The sequence below is a fragment of the Malus domestica genome, chromosome 14, assembly GCF_042453785.1.
Source record: "Malus domestica chromosome 14, GDT2T_hap1".
Taxonomy (NCBI): domain Eukaryota; kingdom Viridiplantae; phylum Streptophyta; class Magnoliopsida; order Rosales; family Rosaceae; genus Malus; species Malus domestica.
In genome coordinates, this window is record NC_091674.1 from 12,522,176 (window position 1) to 12,535,836 (window position 13,661).

The window sequence follows — 13,661 nt, forward strand, 5'->3', positions numbered from 1 at the left end:
GCTCAAAACTGCCCAGAAAGTGGTTTTTAGGCAGTTTTGAGCCTTCTAGTTGCTGTTTTGAGTTTTAGGTTTGTTTAAGTGTTTTAACCTTTACTTTTGCATTCTTTGAGTCTGGTTTAGTGTTTTAAACTTTGTTTTTGAGTTTTAAGTCAGTTTCCAAGTGTTTAGCAATCCCTCCTAATCCCCGGTTTAGAACGATCCCTACTTACATCTTTGCTACAATTTGACAAAAAGAGGGTTTAATTTGTGTGCTTATCTATTTCGCATCAGTGGTGGATGGATGGAAGATGGTGGAAAGCTCGGCAAGAATGGTGGGAAGGTGCGGCAGATTATAGAACTAGGGTTTCTGGAATTTTGAATGAATGTAGCAGGTTGTAGTTCGGCCTAGGGGTTAAAACACATATATATAAGCACTACAAACCCTAGGGCAAACAGATTAGGGCCTCTAAAACCCAAATCCATCAGAAATTAGGTTAAAACAATTAGAATTTAAGTGGGAAAAGGGCCTAGGGTGCGGCTGGTTACTAGGGTAAAGGAATGGGCCTTCTAGAATGCCTTGCAAGGCAAGGAAATCAGATTTCTAAAGCCCTAGGTGCGGCAAGGGTTAGGGGGGAAAGGCTAGGTCATCTAAAAGCCCAAAGCCAAGAATAGAAACTCTCGAAAATGGAAACCTCCAAGAATAGAAACTTCCGACTTTAGAAACTTTGGTTTCCAATTCCGAATTCTTTGTTCTTCACTTTCATTTCTTCCTTTCTTAAGCTCCTTTGACCTTCAAACTCGTCCATTCCTTGTGCTCCATAAGCATACACAACATTCCAGCTCAATTTTGCTCTAAAATGCTCCATTTCGCACTTATTTGCATCCTTTGTCTCTAAACCTGAAATTGTATGAAACTGACTTTAAACATTGAAATAACTCAAGAAAAACAACATAAATGCATGAGAACAAGCCCACTAAGTCGCATAAATATGCTCTTATCAAATTCCCCCACACTTAGCTTTTGCTAGTCCTCGAGCAAAACAAACAAAAGAAAGAAAACAAAACGAAACAAACTAACCAAAACAAAACCTAAACCTTCCAACGTTTGCCTCAGGGATTTCCAATGCACATGACGTATTAGAGATTGTTATCCCCACAGATTTGAGTCATCTTTACACATAAGCACATACTTAATTAAAGCCACAACTTACTAGTTCACAAGTAATCAATTAAAACAATGCTTTGAATGTAGTAACATGCCTTAGAGAATTCCCTCAATTCCTTACAAGATATACACTCTATTTTCACTCAAATTTTCTAACTACACACCCTATACTAGTCATATGTGAGAAGATTGATGTAGATATGAAAACGAATGCTCACATATATGTTTCACAAAGAACGCAATTTCTAGAGTTAAGAAGCATGTTTAGATATAATCTCATGAATGGAATGCTACTACTTAGATGCGAGAACCAGTGACACCATATGCTCATACCAAATTCAAACTCCACAAATTGAAACACATAACACTCAAGATAGAGGTTAAGGGTTGTAATGGGGCTTGGGGTATTGGCTAACAAGGAAAGGAGAGGGAAAACAACCGTTCTTCAAGCGATAGTAAGCAAAGTAATGAACTTGAGACTTAGAATTCACTTAGATTGCAGAAATTAACTTTAACACACAAGGGGGAGACTTAAACAACTCCTTAGGGTCAAATTCATTGTTTTGGACCCTTACTTCAACAAACAATACTTTGGAACTCTTTTTCTCAACTTTTCAACTCTTTTTTCAAACTTTTCATATTTTTTTCTTCATTTTTTTTTTCTTTTTCCACGAATTTTTTTTTCTTTTCTTTTCTTTTCTTTGCCGTGCCTATGGCACACAATTCCTCACGAAAAAATACTTCCCCCACACTTGTTTTCTGCTAACATAGATCAAAAGGAATTCAATTCGAATCATGCTTTACTATGCTTTAAGAACAAGGGTTTGGATGGTCCTAAACTAGGCTAGGTAAGGATACTGTGGGTTAACAAACAACATAGGTTAAACAAGGCTCAACGGGGTTAAACTTAAACATAAAATGATATGGGATACACGGCAGTTTGGCTAAGGTGGTGGTAACTACACAACTTCATCTTGAATATGTGTTATGCAAATCAATAACATGCTTTGAATGAAATGGGCATGAGTTCTAGCATTTGGAACTAAATGATGAAACGCCTTCTAAGTAGTAACCAAGCAAGGAAATATGAGATCATGCAACGACTTAGAAAACAATAATGCACAGATTTTAACTCTCCAAATAAACGTTTAGGCTCAAGTCTCACAAGGTTGTAGCGTTAGTTGGAGTTCCTTCCTTCAAGCATGTTACAAAAACTAATTTTTTCTTTATGATTACATGTGAATTCATAAGTTATAACCACAACCAAGCATAAACAAAGAGTAAATCAAACTTTCATCCATGTTAATCATTCTCTTTAACAGTCATGCAATTACAAACCGAATCCTCATCATTGTGTTGGAAGGTACCCTAAGACACAAACAAACACACAAAAACAACTCAAACACAACTCTTTTTGTTTTTTTTTTCAAAACAATTCTTCAATTTTTTCTGGGATTTTCGGATTTTTAGAACAACATATACTAAAACACACCAAAACAACCTAAAAACACCTAAAAACAGCAAGGAACAACATTTGAAATTATGGGTGATAAAACCCTACGAATTTGTATCAAAACACTCTAAAAACAGCAAGGAACAACATTTGAAATTATGGGTGATAAAACCCTACGAATTTGTATCAAAACACTTTGGTTACCCCCCCACACTTAAATCAAACATTGTCCTCAATGTTTCAAGCATAAACTAACACAAATAACCAACAAGCAAAGAAAACAGCAACTAAACAATCTAAATGGCAGAAATGAAATAACAACAAAGAGAAGGGTTTAGGAACGCAAATCTGGAATTGGAGTGCTCTCTAGATCTTCCTTTGTCGAATGCATGGGTTGCCTCCCAAGTAGCGCTTGCTTTAACGTCGTGCAGCCGGACGATGCCACATTGATCAACCTTCATGGGAACCCACGGCATAGTGGGTTGTCGCCTCCACATCATGTTCTACAAAGCTCTCGTAGTACGGCTTCAAGCGATGCCCATTCACCTTGAACTCTTGACCTGTTTTGAAACTACGAACTTGGACTGCACCATGAGGAAAAACATCAGTAATAACAAAGGGTCCAATCCAACGTGAACGTAACTTACCCGGAAATAGACGAAGACGAGAATTAAACAACACTTTTTGTCCAACAGCGAAGGACTTGGTGCGAATCATCTTGTCATGAAAGGCCTTTGTCTTTTCCTTGTAAAGGCGAGCATTCTCGTAAGCTTCATTCCGTATTTCCTCAAGTTCATTCAATTGTAGCTTACGGTGAAGTCCCGCCTCATCTACATCCATGTTGAACTTCCTCACGGCCCAATGAGCCTTGTGCTCCAACTCCACAGGTAAGTGACATGGTTTCCCATACACAAGCCGAAAGGGAGACATTCCGATGGGTGTTTTGTAGGCGGTCCTATAAGCCCACAATCATCTTCTAACCTCAAGCTCCAATCTTTTCGTGTTGGCCCAACTGTCTTCTCAAGAATCTGCTTTATCTCCCGATTCGACACCTCGGCTTGCCAGCTTGTTTGAGGATGATAGGGTGTCGAAACCCTATGTGTAACGTTGTACTTCTTGAGCAGTGCCTTGATTGTGCGATTACAAAAATGTGAACCTCCATCACTGATAAGGACTCGAGGCATTCCAAACCTGGCAAAAATGTTAGACTTCACAAAATCTGCCACCACTTTAGAATCGTTAGTCCGGGTGGCATTTGCTTCCACCCATTTGGAAACATAATCCACCGCCAACAAGATATAGAGAAAACCATGTGATGAAGGAAAAGGACCCATAAAATCAATGCCCCACACATCAAATCTTTCAACAGAAAGTATAGGGTTTTGTGGCATTTGACCCTTAGCACTTATATTACCCATTCGTTGACAACGATCACATGTAAGGCAAAATGTCCTAGCATCCTTAAAAATGGTTGGCCAATAAAACCCACATTCTAAGACTTTAAGGGCAGTGCGTTGGGTGCCAAAATGTCCCCCACATGCATACGAATGACAGAATGTTAAAATAGATTGAAACTCAGATTCATTCACACAACGTCGTACAATCTGATTGGGACAAAATTTCCAAAGGTATGGATCATCCCAAACATAAAACCTAGCATCCTTTTTAAGCTTATCACTTTGATTCCTATTAAGTGTGCTAGGGATATGTTGATGCGAAATATATTAAGCACACAAATTAAACCCTCTTTTTGTCAAATTGTAGCAAAGATGTAAGTAGGGATCGTTCTAAACCGGGGATTAGGAGGGATTGCTAAACACTTGGAAACTGACTTAAAAACTCAAAAACAAAGTTTAAAACACTAAACTAGACTTAAAGAATGCGAAAGTAAAGGTTAAAACACTTAAACAAACCTAAAACTCAAAACAGCAACTAGAAGGCTCAAAACTGCCTAAAAACCATTTTCTGGGCAGTTTTGAGCACCTACACTAATTTGGACGAAATTTGATGAAAACTTGAATCAAAATACTTAGAAACACAAATCAAAACACTTTCTAACTAATCTAAGACTTCAAATTAAAGGGGGATTTGTTTTGGACGAAAATTTAACACAAAACAGAAACTTGAAACTAAACAGATTGTCAAAACGATTTTGGTGAAATAGATGGATAAAAGGCTAGTTAGGAGGTTCTTCTCCACACATGTCACACTTGCAAACAAAACAATTTTCAGTTGTTCTTCCAATAAATTATAAATACTCAACGCCCCAGATTAACCGTGAATTGCACTAATTAACCCTCAGTTTTTCCACAAGTTATTAAGTTGGATGATTGCATACGACAACCCAAAACATTCCCTACAAGTTCCCTACATGAATTGCATAATAGAGATACAAGCAAGAATCATTACGTTCTATGAAAAACATAAGCATTGACGAAGCATTTGTTACTATGAATTGCATGAAACTTATGCTAAGAATTCATTCAACGCGATCGTTTTCAAGCGATCTTCACTACTTGTGATTATAAGATTGTAACTATTAGGTGAAACTCCCTCATAATCTAGCATCATATTCATGCATGAAAACTAAGCGTGCACTCTCAATCAACATACACAAATAAGTTATCAATCAAATAGATGAACGAATTGAATCCATAACTCATGAAATAACAACTGAATGTAATCGAATCAAATTGCAAGCATGTACATGGTTTCGAATCACCCCCCAACTAAGGGGGTTTAGTTCCTCATACTCACAACACAAAGTTTATTGAATTGAAACATTTAAAACATAAGAAAGATCACACCTAAAAATTCCAGCAATCTAAATTGCACAGCAGGAACATCTAAGAACCTTCCTCCTCTTCCTTGGTTGCGGCACAGGGGTTTGTGATGGTTTTTGGGGGTTATGGATGGTGTAGAATGGTGGAAAAGTGTGTAGGATAGGTGTATGGGACGGCTAGGGTGGTTTTGGGTCAGAAAATATGGTGAATGATGAAGGATAGGTGCTGTTGAAGATGGGGAATGGTTTCTGGCGTGAAGGATTAATTTCTGGATTATGGAGAGGGTTGTGTTCGGCCAAGGGAGGTAAAACACATATATATAGGCAGCCAAACCCTAAAGAAATCAGGTTAGACAAATGGGCTAGGGTTTAGGTGCGGCTAGGGTTAGGAAATCCACCAAAAACTAGGGTTTCTAGAACATTAGGTGCGGCATGGGCTTAGGGTAAGTAATCAGATTTTTTTCATGTGAACAAGGCCTAGGTGCGGCTGATTAAGTGGGCTAGGGTTAGGGTTAGGTGCGGCATAGGTCCAAGAGGCAAAGATGGGTCATCCAAAAGCCCAAAGCCGAGAATAGAAACTCTCGAAATTGGAAACCTCCAAGAATAGAAACTTCTAACTTTAGAAACTTTGGTTGCCAATTCCGATTTAGGAAAGATCAACCCAAAATGGAAACTTTTAGGCTTAGCTTTCCTACTTCAAGTAGGAAACCTCAAATCTCGAACTCTTCAATTTCATCCCAACCTTGTGTTCCAAGCATGTCCTTTTCATTCCAAGCTCACTTTTTGCTCCAAAAGCTCCAAATTGCATCATTTCATGTAATATGTCCTTTAAACCTGAAAACACATGAAAGTAGCTTAAAAGACTACTTTAACGAAGAAAACATAACAAAGATGCATAAGAACTAGCTAACTAAGGCGCATTAATATGCTCCTATCATATGTTTAGACACCAAAAAGTTCACTAAATCTGCATACCAAGGCTCACTTACCTGGATCGACAGTAGTTGCTCATCGGGGAAGGTTTCAGAAATTGGCGATGCTTCCTCATGCACCATTCGACTTAGGTGGTCAGCCACCACATTCTCCACGCCCTTCTTATCCCGAATCTCAATGTCAAACTCTTGTAGAAGCAACATCCAACGAATTAGTCTAGGCTTGGCCTCCTTTTTCGTGAGCAAATACTTGAGAGCTGCATGATCAGTAAAGATAATAACTTTAGTACCAAGTAAGTATGATCGGAACTTATCTAATGCAAATACCACAGCAAGTAATTCTTTTTCAGTGGTTGAGTAATTTAATTAAGCATCATTTAGTGTCCTAGATGCATAATAAATAACATGAGGTTGTTTGTTCTTTCGCTGCCCCAAAACAGCACCAATCGCATAGTCCGAAGCATCGCACATCAACTCGAATGGAAGGCTCCAATCTGGAGGTGTGATAATGGGAGCCGAAGTGAGAGCTTCCTTTAAGTGCTTGAATGCCGTGGAGCATGCCTCATCAAACTCGAAAGCCACCTCTTTTTGAAGTAACCGGCATAGTGGCTGTGCAATCTTGGAGAAATCCTTTATGAAACGCCTATAAAAACCTGCGTGACCAAGAAACGAACGAACCTCTCTAACCGAAGTTGGAGAGGGTAAGTGACGAACAAGGTCTACCTTAGATTTATCCACTTCAATGCCTTTTTCAGAAATAATATGTCCTAGAACAATACCTTGCTTAACCATGAAGTGACATTTTTCCCAATTAAGCACAAGATTCGTTTCAACACAACATTTCAGAATTAAGGTCAGATTATTCAAGCAATGATCAATTGAATTAGCAAACACGCTAAAATCATCCATGAATATCTCAATAATCTTCTCCACATAATCAGAAAATATACTTACCATGCAACGTTGAAATGTCGCAGGGGCATTGCACAAACCAAATGGCATGCGCCTATATGCAAAGGTGCCAAATGGGCACGTGAAGGTTGTCTTTTCCTGGTCCTCCGGAGCTATCACAATTTGGTTATATCCAGAATATCCATCAAGAAAGCAATAAAATTGATAACCGGCTAACCTTTCTAACATTTGGTCCAGGAATGGCAAAGGAAAGTGATCCTTCCTTGTCATGGCATTTAACTTCCTGTAATCAATACAAACACGCCAACCGGTCACAACACGAGTGGGTACAAGCTCTTGTTCTTCATTCTTCACCACCGTGACTCCGGACTTCTTTGGAACAACCTGCACAGGTGACACCCAACGACTATCAGAAATAGGATATATGACACCACAATCAAGCAATTTTATAACCTCCTTTTTGACTACTTCCAACATAGGCGGATTAAGGCGACGTTGAGCCTCCCGAGATGGCTTGGCTCCCTCCTCCAAAAGGATGCGATGCATGCACGTGGTGGGACTAATGCCTTTAATATCCGCCAAGGTCCATCCAATGGCAGGTTTGTGCTCCTTTAACACCCTTATCAACTTATCTTCTTCTTGGGCCGTGAGTGAGCTAGATATGATGACGGGTAGTGTTTGATCTTCTCCCAAGAAAACATACTTCAAGTGACTAGGTAATGGCTTCAACTCAAGTGTAGGTGGCTGCACAATGGATGGAAGTAACTTGTTAGCCAAAACCGAATCTAAAATTGGGAGTGGAGACTTACCAGAATGTGATGGCAATGACTCGAGGGCCGCGACCATTTCAACCACTTCACCACAAGGGGGCACGGCAATAGGGTTCAAGTACATGCCGTGGGTTGCATGGATTCCCCCACACTTGTTTCTTGCTCCTATGCCGTGCACTAAGGCTATTTCAAGTGCATCATCGTTCATTCGATCCAAGTGTACCTGTGCCAAAGAATCAACAATGTCAATAGCGAAACAAGAATGGTCCTCCATTGGGTATTTAATGGTTTCAGAAAGATTAAAACGAATAATGTCCCCATCAAACTCCATGGTTAATGTTCCCATAAACACGTCTATCTTTGTTCTCGCTGTTTTCATGAATGGTCGGCCTAGCAAGATTGGCAATGATGGAGCATGGCTCGAGTCCTCCATTTCTAAAACATAAAAATCTGCAGGAAAGATAAGATGATTTACCTGCACTAAAACATCCTCAAGGACTCCCTTGGGATAAGCGTTAGAACGATCGGCCAATTGAATTATAACGCCATCTTGTTTTAAATCACCAAGGTTCATGGATGCATAAATGGAATATGGCATAACATTAATAGAAGCACCTAAATATAACATGCATTGTTCAAATCTAGTGTTTCCAATTACGCATGGGATAGTAAAGCTCCCTGGATCCTTACACTTTAGAGGTAACTTTCGTTGCAAAACTGCGGATACATTTTCACTTATTTTCACAACTTCTTTGTTTGAAATTCTTTTCCTAGTTATGCATAACTCTTTTAAAAACTTTGCGTACCTGGGCACTTGCTTAATAGCATCAAGTAAAGGAATGTTTACTTGGACTTTTCGAAAGGTATCCAAAATGTCCTTTTCGCTTTCTTCCTTCTTCAATTGTGCAAATCTGCGAGGGAAAGGAACATTGGGCAGATTAGTGTTCGAAATCACAACATTTGGGACATTCTTACCTGAAGTGGACGGATGGGATGTCTTAGGTGGCTGCGGCATGGGTAATGCTACCCTTGCCGTGGGGTAGGTGTGCTCCTCTTCTTCGAGTTGTATCTTCTCATCTTCCTTGTTTCTCACCTCTTTTCCACTTCGTAGTGTGATAGCCTTCGCAGATTCGAAACCACCCTTGGGATTGACCACCGTAGTGCTTGGTAACTTACCATTTTCACGGAATTGTCCCAAAAACTCGGCCATTTGGCCCATTTGCTTCTTTAGCTCATTAACCTCCTTTGCTTGGTTCTGCATTCCCTGCGCCATGGTGGTTAGTAACTGATATGTTTTATCGTCATTCAAAGACGTACCTGGGTTGGTTTGGGATGATTGTGCTTGAGGAGGTGGTTGTGGTGCCATTGGCCTTGGAAAGAAACCCGGGGGTTGTCGGAATCCACTTTGTTGGCCATATTGTGGTGCATCTCTCCATCTGAAATTGGGGTGGTCACGCCATCCCTGATTGTATGTATTGGAAAACGGATCACCCCTTGGTTGGTTTTGATTTCCATATCCCACAGCATTGGCAGATTCCCACCCTCCATTCTTAATTAATTGAGGGCATTGATCAGATTGGTGTCCTTAAATGGAGCATACACCACAGACTGTAATTCCTTGCGTTTTGGGGCCTTCAACCAACTGCGATAACATAGACGTAAGGTTAGCCATTTAGGATTGTAACTCAGAAATAGAACTTACCTCATTTACATGATGTGGCCGTGGGGTGTCTCGTTGCCCAACGCCTTCATATTGCTGTGCATTGAGTGCTCGATTCGCAATGAGAGTTTTGGCATCCCTGGGTGTCTTGTCCACTAGAGCTCCTCCCGGGGACGCATCCAACATTTGTCGTTCATGTGGTAAAAGACCTTCGTAAAAATATTGAAGAAGTAGCTCCTCCTTCATCTGATGTTGTGGACAAGAAGCAACAAGTGATTTAAATCGTTCATAATAAGATGGAAAAGATTCACCTGGGCTTTGCTGAATTCCACTAATCTTCTTTCGAAGAAGAATGACTCGTGATGTCGGGAAGAACTTCTCTAAGAAAGCTCGCTGCATGCTCTCCCATGATGTGACAGTGCCGGGAGCCAACTCATACAACCAATCCTTGGCCTTCTCCAACAAAGAAAAGGGGAAAGCCTTCATCTTCAATATGTTGCCGTCCACGTTCACCGGTGTCATACTCGAGCATACTACTTCGAACTCCTTTAAATGCTTATTGGGGTCCTCCATTGATAACCCATGGAACTTGGGTATATGATGTAACAAACTTGACTTCAACTCCAATTCATCGGTTTTCTCAGGGGCTGCCCTAGGGTATTGGATGCAAAGAGGGGCTGCATTGGCCAAACCCGAGGCAGAAAGCTCCTTAATGGTTCGATTGTCGACTGCCATGGTTGGTACTTCTTCTTCAACTCTTGCTGTGGCCTCCTCTTCAACCTCAACTTCTTGCTCTTCTAATTCGGGTTCGGGACTAGGAGGATTAGACTTGTGTAATTTCTTTTTCCTTCTCAACGTCCTCTTGATAGGAGCATATTTATGCGCCTTAGTTAGCTTGTTCTTGTGCATTTACGTTGTTTTTCCTTAGTTAAAGTAGTCTTTTAAGCTAGTTTTATGTGTTTTTGATAGGAGCATATTTATGCGCCTTAGTTTAGCTTGTTCTTGTGCATTTATAGTGTTTTTACTTAGTAAAGTAGTCTTTTAAGCTAGTTTTATGTGTTTTCAGGTTCTAAGGGCAAAGTATGCAAAGAGGTGCGAAATGGAGCATTTTAGAGCAAAATTGAGCTAGAATGGAGTGTATGCTAATGGAGCACAAGGAATGGACGAGTTTGAAGGTCAAAGGAGCTTAAGAAATGAAGAAATGGAAGTGAAGAACAAAGAAGTCGGAATTGGCAACCAAAGTTTCTAAAGTTGGAAGTTTCTATTCTTGGAGGTTTCCATTTTCGTGAGTTTCTATTCTTGGCTTTGGGCTTTTAGATGACATAAACCCTAAACTCCTTGTGGACCCTAAGCCTATGCCGCACCTAAACCCTAATCCTAGCCCACTTAATCAGCCACACCCTAGGGCCTAATCATTTAATTTCTGCCAAGTTGAACCCTAATCTATCTACCCTAAGCCCATGCCGCACCTAATGTTCTAGAAACCCTATTTTCTGGTGGATTTCCAACCCCTTGCCGCACCCAAACCCTAGCCTATTTGCCTAACCTGATTTCTTTAGGGTTTGGCTGCCTATATATATGTGTTTTACCACCATGCCGCAGGGATCCTCCCTCTCCACAAATCAGAAAATCATCCAACCCTTTTCCCCACCTTGCCGCAGCCACCATCACCTTAATCCCTCCTTGCCGCAACCATCCTTTACTCCAGCCACCATTATACACCTCCATACACCATCCATACCCCTTGCCGCACCACCATATCATCCTAACTCCATTCCTAAACCAAAACCACATCCAAAAATCCCTTTAACCATCTCTGCCGCAGCAAGGAGAAGAAGAAGAGGAGCTTGACGTGCAGAAATTCAAAGTGGAATTCTTGGGCGTTTTAGGTGTAATCTTTCTTATGTCTTCGATGTTTCAATTCAATAAACTTTGTGTTGTGAGTATGAGGAACTAAACCCCCTTAGTTGGGGGGTAATTCGAAACCATGTACATGCTTGCAATATGATTTGATTACATTCAGTTGTTGTTTTATAAGTTGTGGATTCAATTCGTTCATCTATTTGATTGATAACTTATTTGTGTATGTTGATTGAGAGTGCACGCTTAGTTTTCATGCATGAATATGATGCTAGATTATGAGGGAGTTTCACCTAATAGTTACAATCTTATAATCACAAGTAGTGAAGGTCGCTTGAAAACGATCGCGTTGAATGAATTCTTAGCATAAGTTTCATGCAATTCATAGTAACGAATGCTTCGTCAATGCTTATGTTTTTCATAGAACTTAATGATTCTTGCTTGTATCTCTATTATGCAATTCATGTAGGGAACTTGTAGGGAATGTTTCGGGTTGTCGCATGCAATCATCCAATTTAATAACTTGTGGAAAAACTGAGGGTTAATTAGTGCAATTCACGGTTAATTTGGGGCGTTGAGTATTTATAATTTATTGGAAGAACAACTGAAAATCGTTTTGTTTGCAAGTGTGACATGTGTGGAGAAGAACCTCCTAACTAGCCTTTTATCCATCCTTTTTATCCAAAAACGTTCTACAATCTGTTTAGTTTAAAGTTTCTGTTTTGTTTTCAATTTTCGTCCAAAACAAATCCCCCTTTATTTTGAAGTCTTAGATTAGTTAGAAAGTGTTTTGATTTGTGTTTCTAAGTGTTTTGATTCAAGTTTTCACTCAAATTCGTCCAAGTTCTTGTTAGGTTCTCAAAACTGCCCAGAAAGTGGTTTTTAGGCAGTTTTGAGTTTTAGGTTTGTTTAAGTGTTTTAAAGTTTAGTTTTGCATTCTTTGAGTCTAGTTTAGTGTTTTAAACCTTGTTTTAGAGTTTTTAAGTCAGTTTCCAAGTGTTTAGCAATCCCTCCTAATCCCCGGTCTAGAACGATCCCTACTTACATCTTTACTACAATTTGACAAAAAGAGGGTTTAATTTGTGTGCTTATCTATTTCGCATCAGTTTTCAGGTTTTAAGGGCAAAGTATGCAAAAGGGTGCATTTTGGAGCCTGTTGGAGCAAATTAGAGCTTGGAATGGAAGTCACATACTTGGAGCAAAGGGAATGGACGAGAATGAAGATTTGAAGATTTGAGGAGTCCTAGTTGAAGAAGGATTCCTAATCAACGAAGGATTCCTAATTGAAGAAGGATTCCTAATCAACGGAGGAGTCCTAGCTAAGGATGGATTCGTAGTCAAAGATGGATTCCTAGAAGGATGAGGATTCCTACTCAAGCAAGGTTTCCTACTTGACGAAGGAGAATTAAAGTCAAAAAATCAGCTCAAGTGAAGAAATCTTATCCAAAACATCATCCATAACTTTATCTTAGCTTATCTTATCCAAACAAACCTTATCCTATCCTATCTTATCCAAATCTGAATTCATTGATATTTTAGCTGCAAAGTGGGGTTCCTAACTAGATTAGAATGCTTAAAATTAGATTTCTAGAAGCCCTATCCCTGCACACATAAGGTGCCGCACCTATCCCTTTCTAGAACTTGTTTTCCTTGCCTTGCAAGGCTTTCTAGAAGCCTTATCCACCCTATCCCTTACCTGCCGCACCTAGGAGGCCTTTTCCTTTGCAAAATCTGATTGTTTAAACCTATTTCCTTGTGGATTTGGGTTATCCAAGTCCATATCTGATTACCCTAGGGTTTTAAGTGCCTATATATACTCATATAAACCCCTAGATCAGATCACCACTCACCACAATTCACAATTCACTCCAGAAATTCACAAGAACCCTTTGCCGCACCAATTCACTCCCATTCACCATACAATCTGACCTTGCCGCACCCCCCACCCTTCCTAAACACTTCTACCTTAGTCCATACTCATCCACCCATACATATAAGTCCCAACCTGTCCCTAAAGTCCTTTGCCGCACCAAGGAGGAGGAGAAGGAAGCTTGGAAGTTCATGCAATTCAAGTTCGCGTCGCTGGAATTTCTAGGTGTTTCTTTTCCTTTGATTTCAATGTTTAAATTCAATTCTCTTTGTTTTGTG

The 13,661-nt window shown here is 39.9% G+C and overlaps 1 protein-coding gene across 1 annotated transcript; it reads right to left on the minus strand.

Moving 5' to 3' along the window:
* Positions 1–3,448: 3,448 nt before the first annotated feature.
* Positions 3,449–9,359, minus strand: LOC139191161 (uncharacterized). Its single transcript, XM_070811723.1, has 4 exons — positions 7,091–9,359; positions 6,755–6,964; positions 6,369–6,499; positions 3,449–4,057 (listed from the first exon to the last, which is right to left on the minus strand). Exons 1-4 carry the CDS (start codon positions 9,357–9,359, stop codon positions 3,449–3,451), a joined length of 3,219 nt encoding a protein of 1,072 aa, XP_070667824.1.
* Positions 9,360–13,661: the final 4,302 nt, after the last annotated feature.

What these genes read in the sequence shown, in the direction of transcription:
- LOC139191161 (XM_070811723.1), bottom strand. Translation starts at nt 9,359, where the DNA reads ATGGCACCACAACCACCTCCTCAAGCACAATCATCCCAAACCAACCCA. An exon ending in TCACTTCATGGTTAAGCAAG is followed by an intron (nt 6,965 to 7,090) that starts GTATTGTTCTAG and finishes TTGGTCACGCAG; the next exon opens with GTTTTTATAGGCGTTTCATA. An exon ending in AGCAACTACTGTCGATCCAG is followed by an intron (nt 4,058 to 6,368) that starts GTAAGTGAGCCT and finishes ACCATTTTTAAG; the next exon opens with GATGCTAGGACATTTTGCCT.